Genomic DNA, 19846 nt, shown 5'->3' with positions numbered 1-19846 from the left:
TTCTCTAAAAATAAATAAATTTAACAACATAAAGACAAAAGAAACTTTTTCACTGTAAAAACACCATGAATGACATTAGACGGCAATTGATTACCTGGGAGAGAATATTTTCAACATAAATCTCAGATAAAAGGCTAATATCCCTAATATTTGAGGAATTCTAAAACATTGAGTTAAATAAAGCCCCACAAACCTGATCTAAAAATGGGCAAAAAATGTGAACAGGCATCTTATAGAAAAAAGATACAAAAATGGTATCCCCACCTGGTTCCCTGATCCTGCTAGAGACTCTGAGATCCTGTTAATATTTAATACATCTGTTTCTGCTCAAACTAGACACAGTTGTCTGCAATTTATTTGGTGGGCACAGGCTATTTCCAGATATCAGTCCCTGATGAACCTTGAAGACTTTCCCAGCCTAGAGTACACACAAATGTTATTCGTACCAGATTCTGAGACAGCTTTAAAAGAGGAATTCACAGATTTATTTTAAAGCAATTTCAATTTCATCACAAAACGTGTAGTGCCTTCTGGAACGACTACTTTGAAGGAGGGAGTTTGTGGGTTGGGTGAGCTCTGGTATGTTTGTTTAAAAAGAAACCTTTGAGAGTTACACCTCATCACCCAAACAATATGTGATCTGCCTTTGGAATGTTTTGGGTCTGGGTGTGTCACATGTTTTGAGACTTCTTTTCAACCAAGATGGTGGGGGCAGCAGGAAGCCTCCAATCAGAGGTGGGGTGAGCTATGTGACTCCTGCACCTTCCCTGTGCTCCTCCAAAACTCCATACTTCTCTGAACCTGCGCAGGGTCAAGTGGAGGCGGACTGGGTTTCAGCCTGGTGCAAAGTCCAGGGTAAGCACAACTGCCTTCAGAAACTCTCGTTATAGAAACAACCTGAATGCCCAACAAGGGGTTTGTTTAATAAACCATGGTTCACCCAAATAATGAGGTTCTAAACTGTGATTAGAATAGTCAGTGACATGGAGAGACATTTGGGATATATAATTGAGTGAAAAGACAGATTGCAGAATACAGAGTATAACCTCATCCTGGTGTAGTGTGCCATTTTTGTAAAAGTATGTGTACATAAATATATATGAATATAAAAGTGTCTAGGAGAATGTATTTTAGAATTGGTCATGACTGAGAAGGAAGATTATCTGTGATTTTTTTTTTTTAGACAGTCTCACTTTGTTGCCCTTGGTAAAGTGCCATGGCATCACAGCTCACAGCAACCTCAAACTCTTGTGCTTAAGCCATTCTCTTGCCTCAGCCTCCCAAGTAGCTGGGACTACAAGTGTCCGCCACAATGCCCGACCATGTTTTTAGAGACAGGGTCTTGCTCTTGCTCAGGCTGGTCTTGAACCTGTGAGCTCAGGCAGACCACCCTCCTCAGCCTCCCACGTGCTGGGATTATAGGCATGAGGCACCAGGCCGAGCCTATTGGTAATGTTTTATATTATTTTTTAGTGAAGTATGATCACTTTGTAAGGAACACATATTACCTCATAATCACACAAAACAACACCATAATTTATGTTTTTAAGTCCTTAGTTTATTATGTTTTAAGTCCTCAGTTCTCCAGAAAGAAAAGAGTGGAGAGAGAAATAGATGAACTGCAAAATGTCATCTCTGCTGAAGCCACACCCAGGAGAGGTGTGAGGAATCAGCATCCTGTTCTCTTGACTTGTGGGTATGTTTGAAAATTTCCATAATAAAAAGTAAAAAACAAGCAAACAAAACCTACAAAACCAAGAGCAGCAACGAATTAATCACTAGCCTTCAGAGGATTCATTATTTTAGTATAAGAAACTTAGACCTAAGTGCTCGCTTCGGCAGCACAAATACTAAAATTGGAACGATACAGAGAAGATTGGCATGGCCCCTATGCAAGGATGACACGCAAATTTGTGAAGTGTTCCATATTTTAGGTCAAAAACATAAAATGTTTTGGAGAAAAAAACTTACAAAAGTGAGAAATAAATAAATAGACAACAGAAATAAGGCTTTGGAATAGAAATAAGGCCTCGGAACAGAAATAACACTGTTAAACCCAGGAACCACCCAGCCGTGTGACCTCAGGTCAGTAATTTATCCTTGTTAAGCCTCAGTTTCCTCACTTGTAGGATAGGATGAATCCATGCTGAATGGCATGCGGGATATTCACAGAAAACTCTAATCACTACCCCAGGTGCTGTTGTTCAATTCAGGGATGTACCGTAGAAGCCCAAAAGCAACAACCCCGCATCCCAACAGTCATTTTTAAGCTTTGGTGCTAGCAAAAATGCAGACTCCAAGGCAATGCCCCCAGGACTCAGTATCTGGGGATCTTAAGCCTCTCTAGTTTAAATAAGAGCCCAGGTAATTCCTACTGGGGAAATACCACATCTCATGCCACCAGAAGACACCCTGGTGAGCAGATCTGCCGTGGGCAAAAAGGGGTCACTGTACAGAAACTAGGGCAGGGCATCGTTTGGGGCTGATTGCCCATTTATGACTCCAGGTGGACTTTGTCCGCAGTCACAGCTAGGAAAAGCTGGCATGCAAGAAAGGCCTTTGCAAAAACAGGGAATAAACGATATGTCACATCTGTGGGTTTTTCCTGGGAGGGGCAGAGTCTGTGGGCAATTGGCTTTAGGTCAAGAATCCAATTCCAATATGAAACAACTACCATCATAGGCCGAAGCCCCGACCATTCCCCTTCTGCCAAACTGGAATTCTGACAGAGGTATCAGAACCAGCCCTGCTGGGGTATGGTGATCGCAGAATGCTTCCAGGAACAAGGCACAGAGCAAGGACCAACAGTAAGTTTAGGGATCCTTTTGATTCATGGCCTCCTCAGTAGGGGTGTTGGGTCCAGGAACCTTCTTGGACACAAAATGACCGAGCTTAGACCAAAGAAAAGAGGAAACTCAGTAGGTGTGTCCTAACTGCAGACCACTCAGCCATCTAACATGCCCCCAGGGAAAAATATGCAGTGAATCACCTCTGTGCACTCCCAGGCCCGACTGCCTGGGGAACTGCCTCCTGATCGGAGTTCCTTCTAATCAGAATTCCATGACTTCCTCCTCAGCCACTGGTCCCCAGACTCTTCCTTTGGGACAGAAAGAGGAGAACAGGAAGGAAGAACAAGATGGCCATGGTGGGGTGGGGACGAGGGTATATTTGGGGACTGGGGGCCTATTTCGAGGCCCGGCCTGGCACCTGCTGTGGTCCTCTGTGTCACCAGTTCAAACACGAGAAATAATACCAGGCATGCTATATCTTCAATGCAAAACTGAGGAATTTGTGGTGAACCTCCAGTCTTTGTCTGAAAAATAAAACTATTGGCTGGGTGCAGTGGCTCGTGCCTGTAATCCCAGCACTCTGGGAGGCTGAGGCAAGTGGATTGCCTGAGGTCAGGAGTTGAAGATCAGCCTGACCAAGAGTGACACCCCCAACTCTACTAAAAATAGAGAAACTAGCTGGGCACGGTGGCAGGCACCTGCAGTCCCAGCTACTTGAGAAGCTGAGGCAAGAGGATCACTTAGGCTTGGGAGTCTGAGGTTGCTGTGAGCTATGATGATGCCTTGGCACTGCAACCAGGGTGACAGAGTGAGACTCTGTCTCAAAAAACAAAAACGAAAACAAAAAAAAACCCCAAACACCCAATGATTAAAGTGATTTATTCCTGATTCCAGCCCTAAGGAAGGGACAGTCCCTGCTTCTCCCTGATCTTGCACCCAAAGGTAATCAATTTGGCATAAATAAAAATGCAGATAGATCTATCTTGGGACCCTGGATTGTGAGCTCCTGTGGGCCATCTCCCCTGCCCCAGGGTGGTGAGGCTTGGGCAGCTCTGGCCCGAATGATGAATGAGCTTGGCCCGCTCAGTGCAGTGTCTACACACATGGCCCCACTCCCCTCTTCCGTGGCCTGTGTTATGTAGCATTCACCTAGAGGCAGGCCCACCCTCTGATCCAGTGCCTCTCTCTGTCTCCTCCCTGAGACCCTCCACTCCCTCCAGGATTCCACAGAGGTCTGGGGCTTTCTTGAGGATGAACAGGTAGCAGCTGTCAAGGCAGAGGTGGAGAGAGACCTGCTTCCTGCCAGGTGTCACCCTGTGCCTCTGTCAAGATGGAGAAGGGGGAAGGAGAGCAGGTCCCTGGGGTGGAGAACCCAGATCCTCAGGGCCAGGTCCCAGAGAGCGTTGGTGGGATGACAGGTCAGCATCCACCCTCTCCCCAGCGTCCACCCTCTCCTCTCCTCAGATGGGCGACCTGCCACCTTCAGAGTGGGGAGTCTAGACTGTCAGCTTCTTCTTTATTTATTTATTTAAGACAGTATCTGACTCTGTTGTCTTGGGTAGAGTGCCATGGTATCATCACAGCATCCTCAAACTCCTGGGCTCAAGTGACCCTCCTGCCTCAGCCTCCCCAGTAGCTGGGACTACAAGTGCCCACCACATGCCTGGCTAGTTTTTCCTATTTTTATTAGGAACAGGGGGTCTCACTCTTGGCCAGGCTGATCTCTAACTCCTGAGCTAGAGAGGGATCCTCCTGCCTCGGCTTCCCAGAGTGCTGGGATTACAGGTGTGAGCCACCGTGCCCAGCCACCTGTTAGCCCCCACGTCTCATTCCCCGAGACCCTGCCTGAGGTCTGGCTTCATGGGGTAGGTTTTTACTATCTGTCCAAATTGAATTGTCCGGTCACATTAACGTTTAGTAGGAAATGACATTGAACTGGTTTCCTGAGGCTGCTATGACAAATAACCACAAAATGGGGGACTTAAAAACAATAGAAATTTATCCTCTCACAGTTCTGGGGGGTAGGAGTCCAAAGCAGGTGTCAGCAGGGCTGTGCTCCCTTTGAATGAATGCTCTGTGGGGAGAAGTCTCCCTGCCTCTTCCAGCTCCTGCGGTCCCTGGGGTGGGTGGCTCTGGTCTCTGCTTCTGTCTTCACGGGGCCTTTCCTCCCAGGTCTCAGGGTGTCCAGTCTCCTTGGATTTGGGGCCCACCCTTACTCAGTATGACTTCATCTTGTTACCTTAATCACATTTGAAAAGACCCACTTTTCACCTAAGGCCACATTCTGAGGTTCTGGATGAACATGGACTTTTAGGGGTCACAGAAAGGCATTAAATAACACAGCAAGAAGTACAATGAAGGAAGTTGGAGGCTGCAGGACTGAGATTCTGTGACTTCAGAGCTTAAGCTGCCCTTGTGCCTGCTAGTAAGAACTGTTAGCATCACTGGCTTCCACTGCCAGCAGGAAGGTGAGGTTCCTGGCTCCCTTTTATAGAGGAGAAGGCTAAGGCTCAGAGGGGCAAGTGAATGGCCAAGGTCATGAGGCTGCCAGAGCTAGGCCTGGAATCTGTTCAGGCTGGCTTGGGGGAGCCCCAGCGCTGATAAGGTTCCAAGATTTTTCCGTGACCTTTCTCTGAGAAATGTGCTTTATCAATAGGAAGCAAAGGTCTTGAATTGCCCTGCTCTTCAAATCCTTCACCTCCTCAGACCCTGGGTTTGGGAATGTGCCCCCTTGCCCACGTGAAAACGGTGATGTGCAAGCCGGCAAGGACTGACATAATTATTGATAGAAATTAGTCCGTGAAGGATCCACCTAGACCCAGCCTCATCCCATGCCTAGGCGGGAAGTCACCCTTTCACTCCCATTCCTGCTTCTTCTCACAGATTGAGAACACTGAGGTGGTTCCCCAAATGCGCTCAAGGGGTAGAGGGGATAGTGGGAGTAGGGAGCAGTCTTTTGGTTGTGACTCTCTGCAATGCCTGTTCACCCATGGAAGCCTCGAGTGTGGAGAATGTTTTGTTAGGAAGTTTTCAGCACCTTGGACCATATCCTGAAGGAATTCACTTATTTATTCAACAATCTCTACAGTGTGTCCTGCTCTCCGCTTCGTCGCTCCATCGGCGGGGAGGGCACTGCTGGCCTTAGGACACCGCTGGGCTGCATTGGCCAACCAGTGAACCTACAGACCCCAGTTCTGGACCCAAGACACCAAAGGAAGCCTCCTAGTATAAGAGCAGGGGAGGAGGAAAGCGTCTAGCCCCCAGGCCTCACTTCCCTCCCTGTCGATGGGATCGTGCAGTCGCAGGATTTCAGGGCGCTTGGGTGCGTCAGCTCCCTCCCCACAACCCAGTGCCAACGCAACGCCAGGTGTGCCCTCTGGCCCTGGCTCGTGTGTTCGCATTTTCTCGGCTCCACGAGTCTAGGCCAGAGCCCACTGAAGGAGGGCGGAATTAAAGGAGCCATTTGGTCAAGGGCTTTAGGAGAAACTTGCTCCTCCCATCACATCCCCACGTTAGGCCAGCCGCCTCAAAAATGCAGGCGCCCGCCCTCTGTGAGCTCACCACCTTCTCACAAGCCCACCGGGGCGGTTATTATTACCCTCGTTTTTCCAGGGCGGAGCCCAGGGCTCAGAGAGGCCAAGCGACTGGCCCAAGGTCACACAGCCGATCAGTGACAGGTCGGAGGGCTGGAACGGGTCTCCGGAGCCCCGCCCCAGCAGCTTTTCGGAACAGCCGCCACCTCCCTATTAAAACGCTCAGGAGTATAGCAGGAAGGCCGAGCGCCTCGCTTTCACTTAAAAACAATGCTCCACGCAAATTTGCGGGAACAAAAGCGAACAGAAATCCACCCCGGGTTTTCTGCCCCTCCGGTCTCGGCGGACCAATGGAGTCGCGCCGGCCGCCGAGGGGCAGGAGGAGGCGGTGCCAGCGTGATCGACAGCCGCTGCGGAGGAGGGGCCGCGGCGCGGGCGAATCGGATTGGGGACCTGGAACAATCACGGGCCGAGAACGGGCCTCCAGAGCCAATCAGCGCGCGGGGGCGGGCCCCGCCGGCCCGGGCTGTCGCGAGAGGCAGCCACCCCGCCCACTTCTGCTGGTCTGGCCGCCCGTCAGCGCCAGGCGCGATCCCTCCGCTGCTCGGACGCTTGTCGGCCGCGCTCGGGCCCAGATCCGTCCGCTGCGCGTCCCGCCGGATCCCTCCGCGCCCGCCGCGTGTCCCTCCCGCGCGAGGCGCCCGTTCTGCCGCGGCCTCAGGCGCTCCAGAGGCGGCGACGCCGCACCCGCGGCCCGGGGAAACGGCCGGCCTGGGCGGCGGCGCGGGCGGCGGCGGCGGCATGGCCGGGGCGGCTCCGTCGGGGGGCGGCCCGCAGTGACAGACCCTGCGGCGCGGGGGGAGATGGGGGCGGCCGCCTCCCGGGCGACGACGACGACGACGAGGAGCAGCCGCCGCCGCCGCCGCCGCGCACCGGCCGCCGCTGGGGACGGGCGCGGGGAAGGAGCCTCCCCGTGAGCGGGGGGCCCGAGGCCGCTCGCCGCCCCCGGACGCCCCGGCCGCCCCGGGCCCCCCCGGCGCCCCGCGCGCGCCCGCCCGCCGGCCCCTGGCGGGGGCGCTGCCCGGCCCGCGCGCGCCCGGCCCCGGCCCGCGCCCCCGCCCCCGCCCCGGCCCCGGCCCGGGCCCCGGCGCCCGCCCGCCCTCGCCCGGCCCCGGCCCGCGCGCCCCCGGCCCCGGCGCGCCCCGGCCCCCCGCGCCGCCCGGCCGCCCCCGCGCGGCCCCCGGCCCCGGGTCGCGGCGCGGCGCGGGCGGCAGCATGGTGGAGAAGCGCTGCCCGCTGCAGAGGGACGGCGTGTACCGCTGGTTCTCGGAGCTGCCGTCGCCGCAGCGCGTGGAGTTCCTGTGCGGCCTGCTGGACCTGTGCATCCCGCTCGAGCTGCGCTTCCTCGGCTCGTGCCTCGAGGACCTGGCCCGCAAGGACTACCACTCGCTGCGCGACTCGGAGATCAAGGCCAACAACCCGGCCGACCTGGGCAGCCTCACCAACCTGACGGACGAGGTGGTGCGCAGCAAGCTGCTGGTGTCGCTGGCGCTGCTGGGCTCGGAGCAGCGCGAGGCGGCGGGCGTGCTCTACCGCACGCTCACGCACATCGACTCCATCATCCACAACTACGGGCTGCAGCTCAACGAGGGCCGCACGGGCGATGAGTTCCTGCTGCTCTTCACCATGGCCTCCAACCACCCGGCCTTCAGCTTCCACCAGAAGCAGGTGCTGCGCCAGGAGCTCACGCAGATCCAGAGCAGCCTGAGCGGCGGCGGGGGCCCTGGGGGCAAGAGCGCGCCCGGGTCCGGCGGCGCGCTGCCCACCTGCCCGGCCTGCCATAAGGTGTGTGCGCGCGCCCCGAGTCCCCACACCCCGGGTCTGCCCTCCAGGCGTCCCATACCCAATTTGCCACCTAAGCCCCCACTGCTCGACCCTAATCCCCATCCCAAGACTGGACGCTGTGTCCCAATTTTATGTCTCGTGGCTTCACTGTCCTCCTCCCCAGTCTCCATTCCACGCCCCAGGCGATTATCCCTCACCCCAGGTCTGCAACCAAGCCCCGAGTGTATGCGTAGAGCCCCAATCCTCTGTCTTGAGTCTCCACCCCACACCTGAAATCCACTCGCCGCGCCCAAGCCTCCAGACCCCCACTCCAAGGCTGCTTGGCCTCCCCGGGCGCCCGGCCCGAGGCGGCATCAGCGGTCAGAGTTCGCGCCCCCTTGGTGCTCACTTTCCTCCACACTGGGCTGGAGAACGCGATAAGGGTTCTTGAGTGACAGCAGTTAAACATTGTGTCGCCTTGGTTTCTCCAAATCGCGTTTATTACCACAAAAGGAGAGAGCGGGGGGCCAGTGGCAGGAGTCGCTCGCGGGGTAGGGGTTGGACGGCGCGTGGGGCCGCCGCTCCGCACAGGTGTCTTGAGTCCCCGCGGGCGGGGGCGGCGCCGCGGACGTCTGTACACGTTAGTCTGTGTGTCTGGATGTGTGTGGACGTGGTGTGCTCAATTGATTATAAGACCCAGGCCGCTGTGACAGAGAAAGACTTGGAGAGCCTTGAATGCCCACTGACTGTGATGTGTCGGTGGCTGCCTTGGGTTCCAGGTCGGCAAGGAGTTAAGAGATCTCCGCAGTTCTTAGACAGTTCACACGTGTAAGTGGAGACCAGGAGGGGCGTCCTGGTCTCCACTTAGACATGTGAACTATCCTGAATGTTTCATCATCACAGCAGTGTCCTAACCGACCCCCTCCCCCCCCAAACCAGTGCCAACATTTTGCTCTAAGAGAAAAGATTTCTCTTTGACCTAGTGTGGTGTGTATTTGATTACAGACCATTTCTGTTTGGGAAGAGGAGGTTACAGCCAGGACCTGTCATGCTAACTGCTTCTTTGCAGTGTCTTTAGCTCCTGGAGTTAAAACTTTGCTGTGACTTTGCTGTCCTGAGCAGCTGAGAGGACCGCCTGGCTTGCTTGTGTTTTTTTTGAAAGCTGTCTTTCAGGCCTGGATGTGGCTTCTTTTTTTAATGTCTTCCTCTAAGAAGTGGTTATGGTACTTGCTTTGGTTTTTTATTGATGTGTTAATGTTTTTCAGTGACACTTATCTCTGAGACTGTGCTTTTCTTTTTATGAAGTTGGGTTCCCAGCCTGAATCACATATAATGTGCTAGGCAGGAAAGTTCTCCTCAAGGCCAGGTCCCAGGAAGGTGGGGTTGTTGTAGTAAGCGCTGTGTAAGCTTTGGGACTCCTGGAGCTGCTGCCTGTTCCTGGAATGTCAGTCCTTCCTGGTCAGTTTCGTGGGCTGTTGGTCCTGTCCCCCAGGCATTGATGGTGTCTGGCTGGGCTGCAGCTCCATCAGCTCTGCAGGGAGATTCTGGAGTGTGCCCATGAGCTGCTTATGTGGGAAGTGGTGGTTATTATTTTGGTGGGGCATTGAGCTAAATCTGAAATAAAAGTATCTCTTGTAAGAGAGCCTTTCTATCAAGCAAAAGTCTCTTTGATGACATGAAGGGGATCTGTCCCTTCCCACATCCCCACCACCTCTGAGGCCACCAGCTCTGAATCTCCCAGCCCAGTGACCCTGGCCAGAATCCTGTACCTCTGGAAGTTTCCTGTTGCAGATGGAGGGGATGTCACCACCACAGGACCTTGTTTTTAGGGTTATACGTAGGTAAAGTGTCCAGCAGGGGCACAGTAAATGCTGCTTTCTCCTTGTGGCCACTCTGGCGTTTTATCATTTTTATGGAGGTGTGCTAATTTAAAGCAAGGCACATTTTGTGGAATGAAATATTTTTACATCTTGGCCACGAGTGTTCATGTTTTTTTTATTTTTTGAGACAGAGTCTTACTATGTCACCCTTGGTAGAGTGCCGTGGCATCACAGCTCACACCAACCTTAAAGTCTTGGGCTTAAGTGATTCTCTTCCTTCAGCCTCCCGAGTACAGGCACCCGCCACAACACCCGGCTGTATTTTGGTTGTAGTTGTCATTGTTGTTTGGCAGGCCTAGGCTGGATTCAAATCCACCAGGTCCCGTGTATGTGGCTGGTGCCCTAGCTGCTGAGCTATAGGCACCAAAACTCATGTTTGATTTTTGAGTAGTTAATTGAAGCTTGCAATGAAAAAAAATTTTTTTTGGAAAAATCAGATAATTCTATGTGACCCTTCATGAGGATTACTCATTAAGGAGTAATTTTGGGGCCATTGTTTACATATTTGAAAACAAGTATGGTTTCTAGTTTTTCCAACATCCCATGTCGCTGCTCAGCTGGTTTCGGTCACATTTCTTTAACTTTCTGTCCCTTTGCTGCTTCAGAGCGAAGTCCTGATGTTAATAAGCCGTTTCTTGCCTGGTGTAGGCAGCTCAGGTGAAGTGCAGCCTTCACACGTTTTGACCTCTGGTTTTCCCACTTTCCCCAAATCTAATGTTTGATGTAAGCCTGGAAAGCCTTCCTTTTAAAGCTCCAGCTTACGTTTTTTTTTTTTGATAATGTTGTATTTTGTTTTGAGCTCTTTGAGCTTAGAGACTTTGTATTTTTCTTTGTTTTTTTTTTTTTTTTTTGGTAGAGACAGAGTCTCACTTTATGGCCTTAGGTAGAGTACTATGGCATCACACAGCTCACAGCAACCTCCAACTCCTGGGCTTAAGCAATTCTCTTGCCTCAGCTTCCCAAGTAGCTGGGACTACAGGCGCCCGCCACAACGCCCAGCTATTTTTTGGTTGCAGTTCAGCCGGGGCCGGGTTTGAACCCGCCACCCTCGGTATATGGGGCCGGCGCCTTACCGACTGAGCCACAGGCGCCGCCCTGTATTTTTCTTTTAAAGATGTTGATTGCTTTTTAAATTCTGTATCCTATTTAATTTTTTTTCTTACAACCGTATTTTCTTTTTTCCTTGCAACCACTTTATTGTTTAAATTTGTACAAATTTATGGGGTACATGGGACATTTTGTACATGGTATATAATATGTAGTGTGTACCTTTTAACCCACTTCTGTCCATCTTCCCTCTTCCACCTGATTCGCCCTTCCGTCCTGTTACCTATTTTTCCATTCTCTGTACCTCCCTGCTCGCATTTTTTTAGCTTCCATGTATAAGGGAGAAGAAGCAATATGTGTCTTTCTGTGCCTCGGTTATTTCCCTTAAGGTAATGCTCTCCAGTTTCATCACCTACTTTTTGATCTTTTCAAAAAACCAGCTTTTGGATTTATTGATCTGTTACATAATTCTTTTGTTTTCAATTTCATTTAATTCTTCTCTGATTTTGGTTGTTTTCTTCTGCTGCGTTTGGGGTTGAAGTGTTCTTCTTTCTCCAGTTGCTTGAGATGTTCCATTAATCTTATAACCGTATTTTCTGAAATATTCATTATTTATGATTGCATCTCCAAGCCCTCACTGTGTTTTTACTTTAAAATTTTGATTGTTTTGAGGACTTCTAGAAGTTTAAGTGTGGGGAGTGTAGGTAGAACAGATACACTTGTATTTTACTTTCACAAAGGAAAACATTCATGGTAGTCAAACCGATGGTAGCTGGAAGAAGTTGTACTCTGCTGAGGACTGAGCTGCTCAATGCTGTCAGCTCTCCTGTCCCTTAAAGACAGGCCATCCCCGACGTTGCCGTTGCTGAGGACTGGGTTTAGACTCACCACAGCCTGTCTTTTCATTCGTTTAAATTTGAAGCCATACTTTTGGAAACAAAAACAATCCTCTGCAGTTTCTTTGCGGCAGTGCTTATTCTTTCTTAATAACAGCCTCCTCGAGATGCAACTGACATGCGCACGGTTCACCTTCTGAAGTGTCTGAGTCAGAGGTTTTCAGTATAGTCACAGAGTTGTGCAACCAATATACCACTAATTTCAGAACTTTGTCATCATCCAGGAAAGAAATCTGGTACCGATTAGCAGTCTCTTCCCCCTGCTCCCAGCCCGACCGTCATCTGTGGATGACTTTTCTGGACGTGTCGTGAGTGGATCGTACACCGTGTGGCCTTTTGTGGCTGATTCCTAGACTTAGCATCACGCTGTCAAGGTCTGTCTCTGTTGTGTGAGCGTCAGCAGTTTGTTCTTTTTACAGCTAAATAATATTCCATCTATGGATCAGATCACTTTTGTTTATTCAGTCCTCCGGTAGATATTTGGGTGGTTTCATGTGCTTGTTTTTAGACAACTTTTTCTTCATGGATAATAGGCTATTTGTCTTAATGTCCCTGTATTGGACCTGCCACTAACTGTGGTCTTTGCGAAGTGTCAGCCCATGACTGTCCTGAGGAACCTCATTCTTGTGGTCACGTGCCGGCTGGCGAGGCCTTGTTCACGGAGCTGGGCATGTGTGCCCATTGCCTGTCTCAGGGGCTGCGCTGAAGCAGAGGCCACCACTGTATGTGCAGAGGTGCAAGCCTTGCAGGGGTTTCGTCGGTGAAGTTGTTCCTGGGGAGGGCGTGTGGAGCAGGGGCCACACCTGAGTGCCAACTGGCTGGCAGGTGGGCCTGAGAGCCCCCACCTCTGTGTTTCAGTGTCCTTGTGGCACAGAACTACGTGTTTGGTACTTTAAAGGGGGTGCTAAAATGGTGTTCTTAAAGTGCCTGGTGCAGGGGTGGTGGAGTGGAGGGGGAAGAGTGGTCTTCCTTTGGGTGCATGTGCCTGGGAACAGGCCTGGAGTGCCCAAGGGTGAAGTCCGTGCGCTGGTTCAGACTGCCACATCTCCTGCCCTCGGTAAGCTGTAACCTCACTTCACTGCTTCCCAGAGCTGCTAGGAATCCCTGCCGTGCAGAGGTGAAGTGCTGGTGGTCTGACCTGTGCTCGTCACGTGAGACATGGCTTCTTTGGGCTTCGCCGGTGCAGCTGGAGGCAGCCTCATACCCCGAGGAAGGCCTTTGTCTTTAGCAGCTGCTGTTGCTGACGGGTTAAGGGATAACAGTGACCCAAAGGCACTGTTTTGAATCCAGCTGTAACACTTGTTCTCTGGGCAGCAGCTGCCCAGTCTGTGAACTTGAGTCTGGATGAGTCTGGCTCTCTTGTTGTTACTTTATCACCCTTCAGGAGGAGCTGATGTCCTAGGGCGTGCTGGGTGTTTGGGGTTGGTTTTTGTGCCTTGTCTGTGCAGTGAAGCACAGCGTGAGGTGCAGGAGGGAGACCTGCAGACACAAGCCGCTTAACGGGGGGCTGGTCCTGGAGTGTGGGCCACAGAACTGCTCACCGGGACCTGTGCATTGGTGGCTGCAGTCTGCAGGGCGTGGCTTCTGGGCACTTGCCTGTGGTATTCAGTAGGTAATCGTAAGCACTTGGGCGTCAAAGCATACCTAAACATAGAAGAGGTACGGCAAGAGTACCATATGATCTTACAGGGCCGCCAGGTGGATGTGCTGGCGTTGTTGGTACTGAGTGCGGCCTGGAGGGCTTTCCTGGTGGGGTCACTGGCATCGCAGTGGTGCTCCACCCACTGCCCTGGCTGGGCTGGGTGGCATCTCAGTCACTGGCCTTTGCCCTTTCGTTAAATGAAGGCCGTTTTTTCACACAAGCCAGTTCACTTTTGATTTATTTGTGGGACTTTAAGTTTTATGTCCTCGTTGGGTGTGGTGTGTGTGATAGGACAGTGTGGTTCCTGGGAATTGGAGAACAGTCACAGCTGAACTTGAGTCTTGCTGTGGCTTTGAAACTCTTGTTTCTCAGGCTGTAGTCTGTCCATTTCTCAATAGTTCTGCATATTCACCTTCCTTTTGGATTGAGGACATTTTTGGATAACTATACGTTTTTCCAACAAATTCACATTTGAGTCTTACAGCTCAGCGGCCAGCAGAATGTCCTTGTGCTGGTTCTGTTCACCTCCCTTAGAGAATGTGAATTGGTCAAAAGACATTTTGGTTAAGCCTAGAAAAACTAATTCTCCCCACCCTCATCTTAGAGGTTTTAGTGGCTTTTTGTTTTTTTGTTTTGAGACAGAGTCTCACTCTGTCACCTCCCCTGGAGTGCAGGGGCAGCATCACAGCTCACAGCAACTTCAAACTCCTGGGCTTGAGTGATCCTCCTGCCTCAGCCTCCTGAGTAGCTGGGACTATAGGTGCCCACCACAGTATCCAACTAGTTTTTCTATTTTTAGTAGAGACGGTGTCTTACTTTTGGCTCAGGCTGGTCCTGAACTCCTGAGCTCAAAGAGTCCTCCCAGAGCACTAGGATTTTACAGGAGTGAGCCACTGTATCCAACTTGGTTTTGTTTCTTTTTGTTGTGGTGGTGGTTGTTTTAAGAGACAGGTTCTCACTCTGTTGCTCAGGCTGGAGTGCAGAGGTGGGATCACAGCTCACTATAGCCCCAGATTCCTGGGCTCCTAGGTAATTGGAACTATAGGCACCCACCACCAATTTTTATTTTTGTAAAAATGGGGTCTTACTATCTTGCCCAAGCTGGTATTAAACTCCTGGCTACAGGGACCCTCCAGCCTCCTTGTGACTTACATTGTAGATGTGTAGATAAGAGCCACTGCACAGCCCGCTTTCTGTGAGAAGCTCCCAGCTGGAGCAGTAGTTACCTTGTTAGTTAAGTAAGAGCTGTTAGTTTACATCATGTGAGGGTTTCTCATTTGCACCTCAGCTTTGATACGTACATGCAGCGTAGACATTATTTAAGCAAGGTGGTTTTCTGCAGTGATGTGTGGATGTTTTGATTGTGAAGAGACCGGACTACCTGTGGATGTGTTTCCTATCAAGAGTTAAAAGAGAGGGGCGGTGCCTGTGGCTCAGTGGGTAGGACGCCGGCCCCATATACTGAGAGTGGCAGGTTCAAACCTGGCCCCAGCCGAGCTGCAACAAAAAAAGCTGAGTGTTGTGGCGGCTCAGCTACTCAGGAGGCTGAGGCAAGAGAATTGTCTAAGCCCAGGACTTGGCGGTTGCTGTGAGCTGTGAGGCCACGAAACTCTACTGAGGGTGACAAGGTGAGGCTCTGCCTCTATAAAAAACAAAACAAAACAAAACATAATAATAAATAAAAATAAAAAAGAGTAAAAAGATAATCAGGGACTAATAAAATAGGTTAATTCTTAGCAATTTCTCTTCTGGCTTTTAAGGCCTGAAGTTATTTAAAGTGAAAAGAAGACAAATGCAAGAAAGTATCTTTCAAGTAATTGTTACTCTAACAGCACTTGAGTCTGCCAAGTCGGGGGGCAGGTGCCCGGGGTCCACCGCAGGCACCACGCACCACGCACCGCTGAGAGCCGGCCTGCCTTTGAGGGGGGAGCCCCGGGAAGGTCTTGCCTCGGCCCAGCAGCCTGGGTTCCTCCCCTCCTGCAGCTTTGGGCACATCTTTGCTTCCTCAGGACGTGGTTAGGTCAGTCGTCTGAACTTTGGCATTTCCTGTCCCGCCCCCGACTGTGACCTCCAGTGTTTTCCCACTTAGCTCCTAAACATGCTGGAGTCTCTGGTTTGACTGTAAACAAAGCCCAGCCCTTCCACATCTGCCTCTCTCACCCCTCTTCTCTCCATCCCTTGGTGGCCATGTCCCGTCCATGCCTGCTCCGGAGCTGGCCCATCCCTGACATTTCACCACCTCTCGTGTTCTCCACGCCTCGGTTACCTCTTTGTAAACTTCTGTAATTTTGAATATTGTGAATATTGTGCAAATAAAGGTATTTTTAGCTACAGTTTCTCTTCTTCCCTATGTATGGTGACTTTAAGGGCAACTTTTGGGATGCCCTGTGGATAACATGTCAGAGGTAAAAGTTGAAGAGGTGCAGAGGGTGTTGGGTGGAAGATTTCCCTGTCCCACGGCGGTCAGGGAGGGGCATCAGAACGTTTTAGGGTCAAACAGTGTTCAGTTCCTTTATCCACCTGAGAACTTTATTTGACATTTAAAGAATGAATTCATTACCTTCTTCTTAGCCATCTAATTCCCCTCATAGCAGGTGACACTGCTCCTCGTGGAACCTTCCAGAGAGACTGTGTATTTGCAGTGAGATAACTGGTGTCCTCCACACTCTGGTGTGTCCCGGATTCCCCTCTGGGCGTTCTTGCCCCACAAGCTGACTGGCTTTGCCCAGTGTGTGTGCTTTGCTGCCTGTTGACACTCTGTTACCATCTCACTGTATCCTACATGCTATGAACAGATGTGACCTTTCACACTTAGGTAAGTGTATCCGTAGAATAAGAATCTGGACCTGGGCGGCGCCTGTGGCTCAGTGAGTAGGGCGCCGGCCCCATATGCCGAGGGTGGCGAGTTCAGGCCCAGCCCCGGCCAAACTGCAACAAAAAAATAGCCGGGCGTTGTGGTTGCCTGTAGTCCCAGCTGCTCGGGAGGCTGAGACAAGAGAATCGTGTAAGCCCAAGAGTTAGAGGTTGCTGTGAGCCGTGTGACACCACGGCACTCTACCCGAGGGCGGTACAGTGAGACTCTGTCTCTACAAAAAAAAAAAAGAATCTGGACCTGGAGTGGCTCAGATGCCCTGGACTTTCCTTATTATTTTATGTGTTGCCCTGTTCTCCCTTTTAAAATTCCTGCAGCTGATCCAAGCGCCCATTTCCTGTATGTTTAAGGAGTGTGGTGGTGAGTCAGCGCACCTGCCGCTCCGCAGGATGAGACTTGTACCTCAGTGCACTGTGGCTCCATCCTGCAGTCCTCTTAGCAGGGAAGTGGGGCAGTTTCTCTAGTAAGCCGTTTTATTCCAGGCGAGTCATCCATTTATTTTCCCTGCACATCTCTGTTGGATTGTTGCTCTTTCCTTCAGTTCTTAGAAGCTCTTTAAGTTTCAAGGAAATTGTCTTTAGTAGGAGTCACAAGTATTTTTTTTCTTATTTTTTAACTTTGCCACACAGTTTTTTTTTTTTTTTTTTTGTGGTTTTTTTTTTGGCTGGGGCTGGATTTGAACCCGTCACCTCCGGCATATGGGACCGGCGCCCTACTCCTTGAGCCACAGGCGCCGCCCCACAGTTTTTTTTTTAATTGTCATGTTCATCAGTCTTTTTCGTGTGGTTCCTGGTTTCACACTGCACAGGGTGCTCACACAGCCCACGCTGCGTGTCCACGACAGGCCTCACTGCGGAGACTCCCCTGTGGTGGCGTCTGGGACGGACCTTGTGTGATTTCTCTCTGTGTATCAGACTGACCCGTCTGTAACTTACTTGTTGTGAGGTATGAGCTAGTCTTCTGTTGCTCAGCTGATGGCCTGTTGGTCCCGTGCCATCTGTTGGGAGGTCTCCCTTCCCCCCCCCAAATCTGGAACGTCTTCTGTGGCACACTCCATATCTGTGCAGGCTCACTGCTGCCCCTCGGTCCTGTTTCCTTGATGCTGTCATCTGGCTGACCTTCTATTGGCCAAATTCTTTGACAGCTTCTTAATCCTTACATTTCTTCCTTTTTCCTTCTGTGGGTTTTACACACATTTTGGTTTTAAACAAATATGGCTGTAGAGGTGCCAGCCCCGGTGTATGGCTGAGTGCAGCCTGGGGACTGGGCTGAGGGCCTGCTGCCCTGTGAGCCCCAGCGCTGTTGGGTCCCTCCTCTGCGTTCTTAGCTTCTCACTTGCTTCACCACGTTTAAATCATGGTGTTACTCAGGCTTCTTTTCTTTCCTTCTCTTCTTTCGCTTAATAATCTGTGATATTTTCAGCTGTGGTTTTTCTAGTGTCACTGATGAATCCAAAACTCTGTATGACTGACTGGACCTTGAGGTCCCATCGAAGTTTCCAGGAGCACAGTCTGTACAAAAGCAGGTTCTGTTCCCACCTGCCATGATTTGATTGTGTTCCTCAGAGTTGGTGTGTTGGGACCTTAATACCAGTGCAGTGGTGTTGGGAGGTGGGACCCAGTGAGAGGCAGCTAGGCCACCGCCTTCCAGAGGTGTCAGTGCTGCTACTGCCCTGAGTGTGGTTGTTGACAGAGCAAGTCTGCCCCTCCTTGGTCTCCTGCCCTCATGCCCCCAAGGCCATCACCAGGTGCAGCCCTTGACCTTGGACTTCCCAGACTCCTGGGTCAGAGCCCACCCTGCTGGACAGGGGCCTTTGACCCCTTCCGGCTGGCTGGGTTCCGAGCCCTGATGACTTTGCAGGCTTAACGTCTGGTGACGTGGTCACAGCTCCAGTGCCATGTGAATCAGGGGCGCCCTTCCCCCTTTGTCCTCCTCCATCCACACTTGCCATGGTGCTCACACACACGGCCACGTGCCATGGAGCCATGACAATAAATCAGAAAGTGCTCACACACACGGCCATGTGCCATGGAGTCATGACATCCATCAGAAAGTGCTCACACACACGGCCATGTGCCATGGAGCCACGACATCCATCAGAAAGTGCTCACACACACGGCCATGTGCCATGGAGCCACGACATCCATCAGAAAGTGCTCACACACACGGCCACGTGCCATGGAGCCACGACATCCATCAGAAAGTGCTCACACACATGGCCACGTGCCATGGAGCCACGACATCCATCGGAAAGTGCTCACACACACGGCCATGTGCCATGGAGCCACGACATCCATCGGAAAGTGCTCACACGGCCATGTGCCATGGAGCCACGACATCCATCAGAAAGTGCTCACACACACGGCCATGTGCCATGGAGCCATGACATCCATCGGAAATGAGACACAGGCAGGACCCTGGCCTAGCACGGTTGCACTTTCCCTCTGGTTCAGACCCACATGCTGGAATTTGGGGACTGTGTTCTCTTTATTATAGATCAAGCTGCTGTCCTATTTAAAGTCTACAAGAAGCACTCTCTAGCTGTTCTGTTTTATTTTTTGATTAGGTAGTTCAGAAGCATTGATCTTTAACTCTTCTTAGAAGTAACAGTGCCAGACCCAACTAGTGGACTTGGCCTGGGTCTCCTGACCCTATGTGTGCAGCCCTTCCTGCTCCGCACTCCCTGACCTGGGTCTCCTGACCCTGTCTGTCCCCTCCTGCTCCGAGCTCCCTGGCCCGGGTCTCCTGACCCTGTCTGTCCCCTCCTGCTCCGAGCTCCCTGGCCCGGGTCTCCTGACCCTGTCTGTCCCCTCCTGCTCCGAGCTCCCTGGCCTGGGTCTCCTGACCCTGTGTGTCCCTTCCTCTGCACTCCCTGGCCTGGGTCTCCTGACACTGCGCGTCCCTTCCTCTGCGCTCCCTGGCCTGGGTCTCCTGACACTGCGCGTCCCTTCCTCTGCGCTCCCTGGCCTGGGTCTCCTGACCCTGTGCGTCTCTTCCTCTGCGCTCCCTGGCCTGGGTCTCCTGACACTGCGCGTCCCTTCCTCTGCGCTCCCTGGCCTGGGTCTCCTGACACTGCGCGTCCCTTCCTCTGTGCTCCCTGGCCTGGGTCTCCTGAACCTGAGCGTCCCCTCCTGCTCCGAGCTCCCTGACCTGGGTCTCCTGACCCTGTGTGGGCAGCCCCTCCTGCTCCGCACTCCCTGGCTCCCCTGAGCCCTGTGGGTGCTCTTCTTACACAGGACCCTTGGCCCCTGCCATGCCTGTGTGCCTGGCTGCCAGACGCCACCCTTCTGTTGCTGCGTCCTTACCCTGGACCTTACATATTGTGTTGTTCTCAGTCTTCATTTTCTTTCGTGAGCCTTGCCT

General features: G+C 51.9%; 1 protein-coding gene and 1 non-coding gene across 3 annotated transcripts in view; both read left to right on the top strand.

The window, feature by feature from the left end:
- The first annotated feature begins 1826 nt into the window (after positions 1 to 1826).
- Positions 1827 to 1933, top strand: LOC128580014 (U6 spliceosomal RNA). Its single transcript, XR_008378377.1, has one exon. It is a non-coding gene; the product is annotated as a U6 spliceosomal RNA (small nuclear RNA).
- A 5640-nt stretch (positions 1934 to 7573) lies between these two features.
- The window catches only part of ZCCHC14 (zinc finger CCHC-type containing 14), a 79561-nt gene continuing 67288 nt past the window's right edge, over positions 7574 to 19846 (top strand). For both annotated transcript variants that reach the window (XM_053554394.1, XM_053554387.1), the window contains exon 1: positions 7574 to 8167. In XM_053554394.1, coding sequence (XP_053410369.1) covers positions 7598 to 8167 — 570 coding nt within the window. In that variant the 5' untranslated portion in view covers positions 7574 to 7597. The remainder of the gene's footprint in view (positions 8168 to 19846) is intronic.

This window comes from Nycticebus coucang, chromosome 2 (assembly GCF_027406575.1).
Source record: "Nycticebus coucang isolate mNycCou1 chromosome 2, mNycCou1.pri, whole genome shotgun sequence".
NCBI classification, from domain to species: Eukaryota; Metazoa; Chordata; class Mammalia; order Primates; family Lorisidae; genus Nycticebus; species Nycticebus coucang.
Note: the sequence above shows the minus strand (reverse complement) of the source record. Positions and strands in the feature narration are given on the sequence as shown.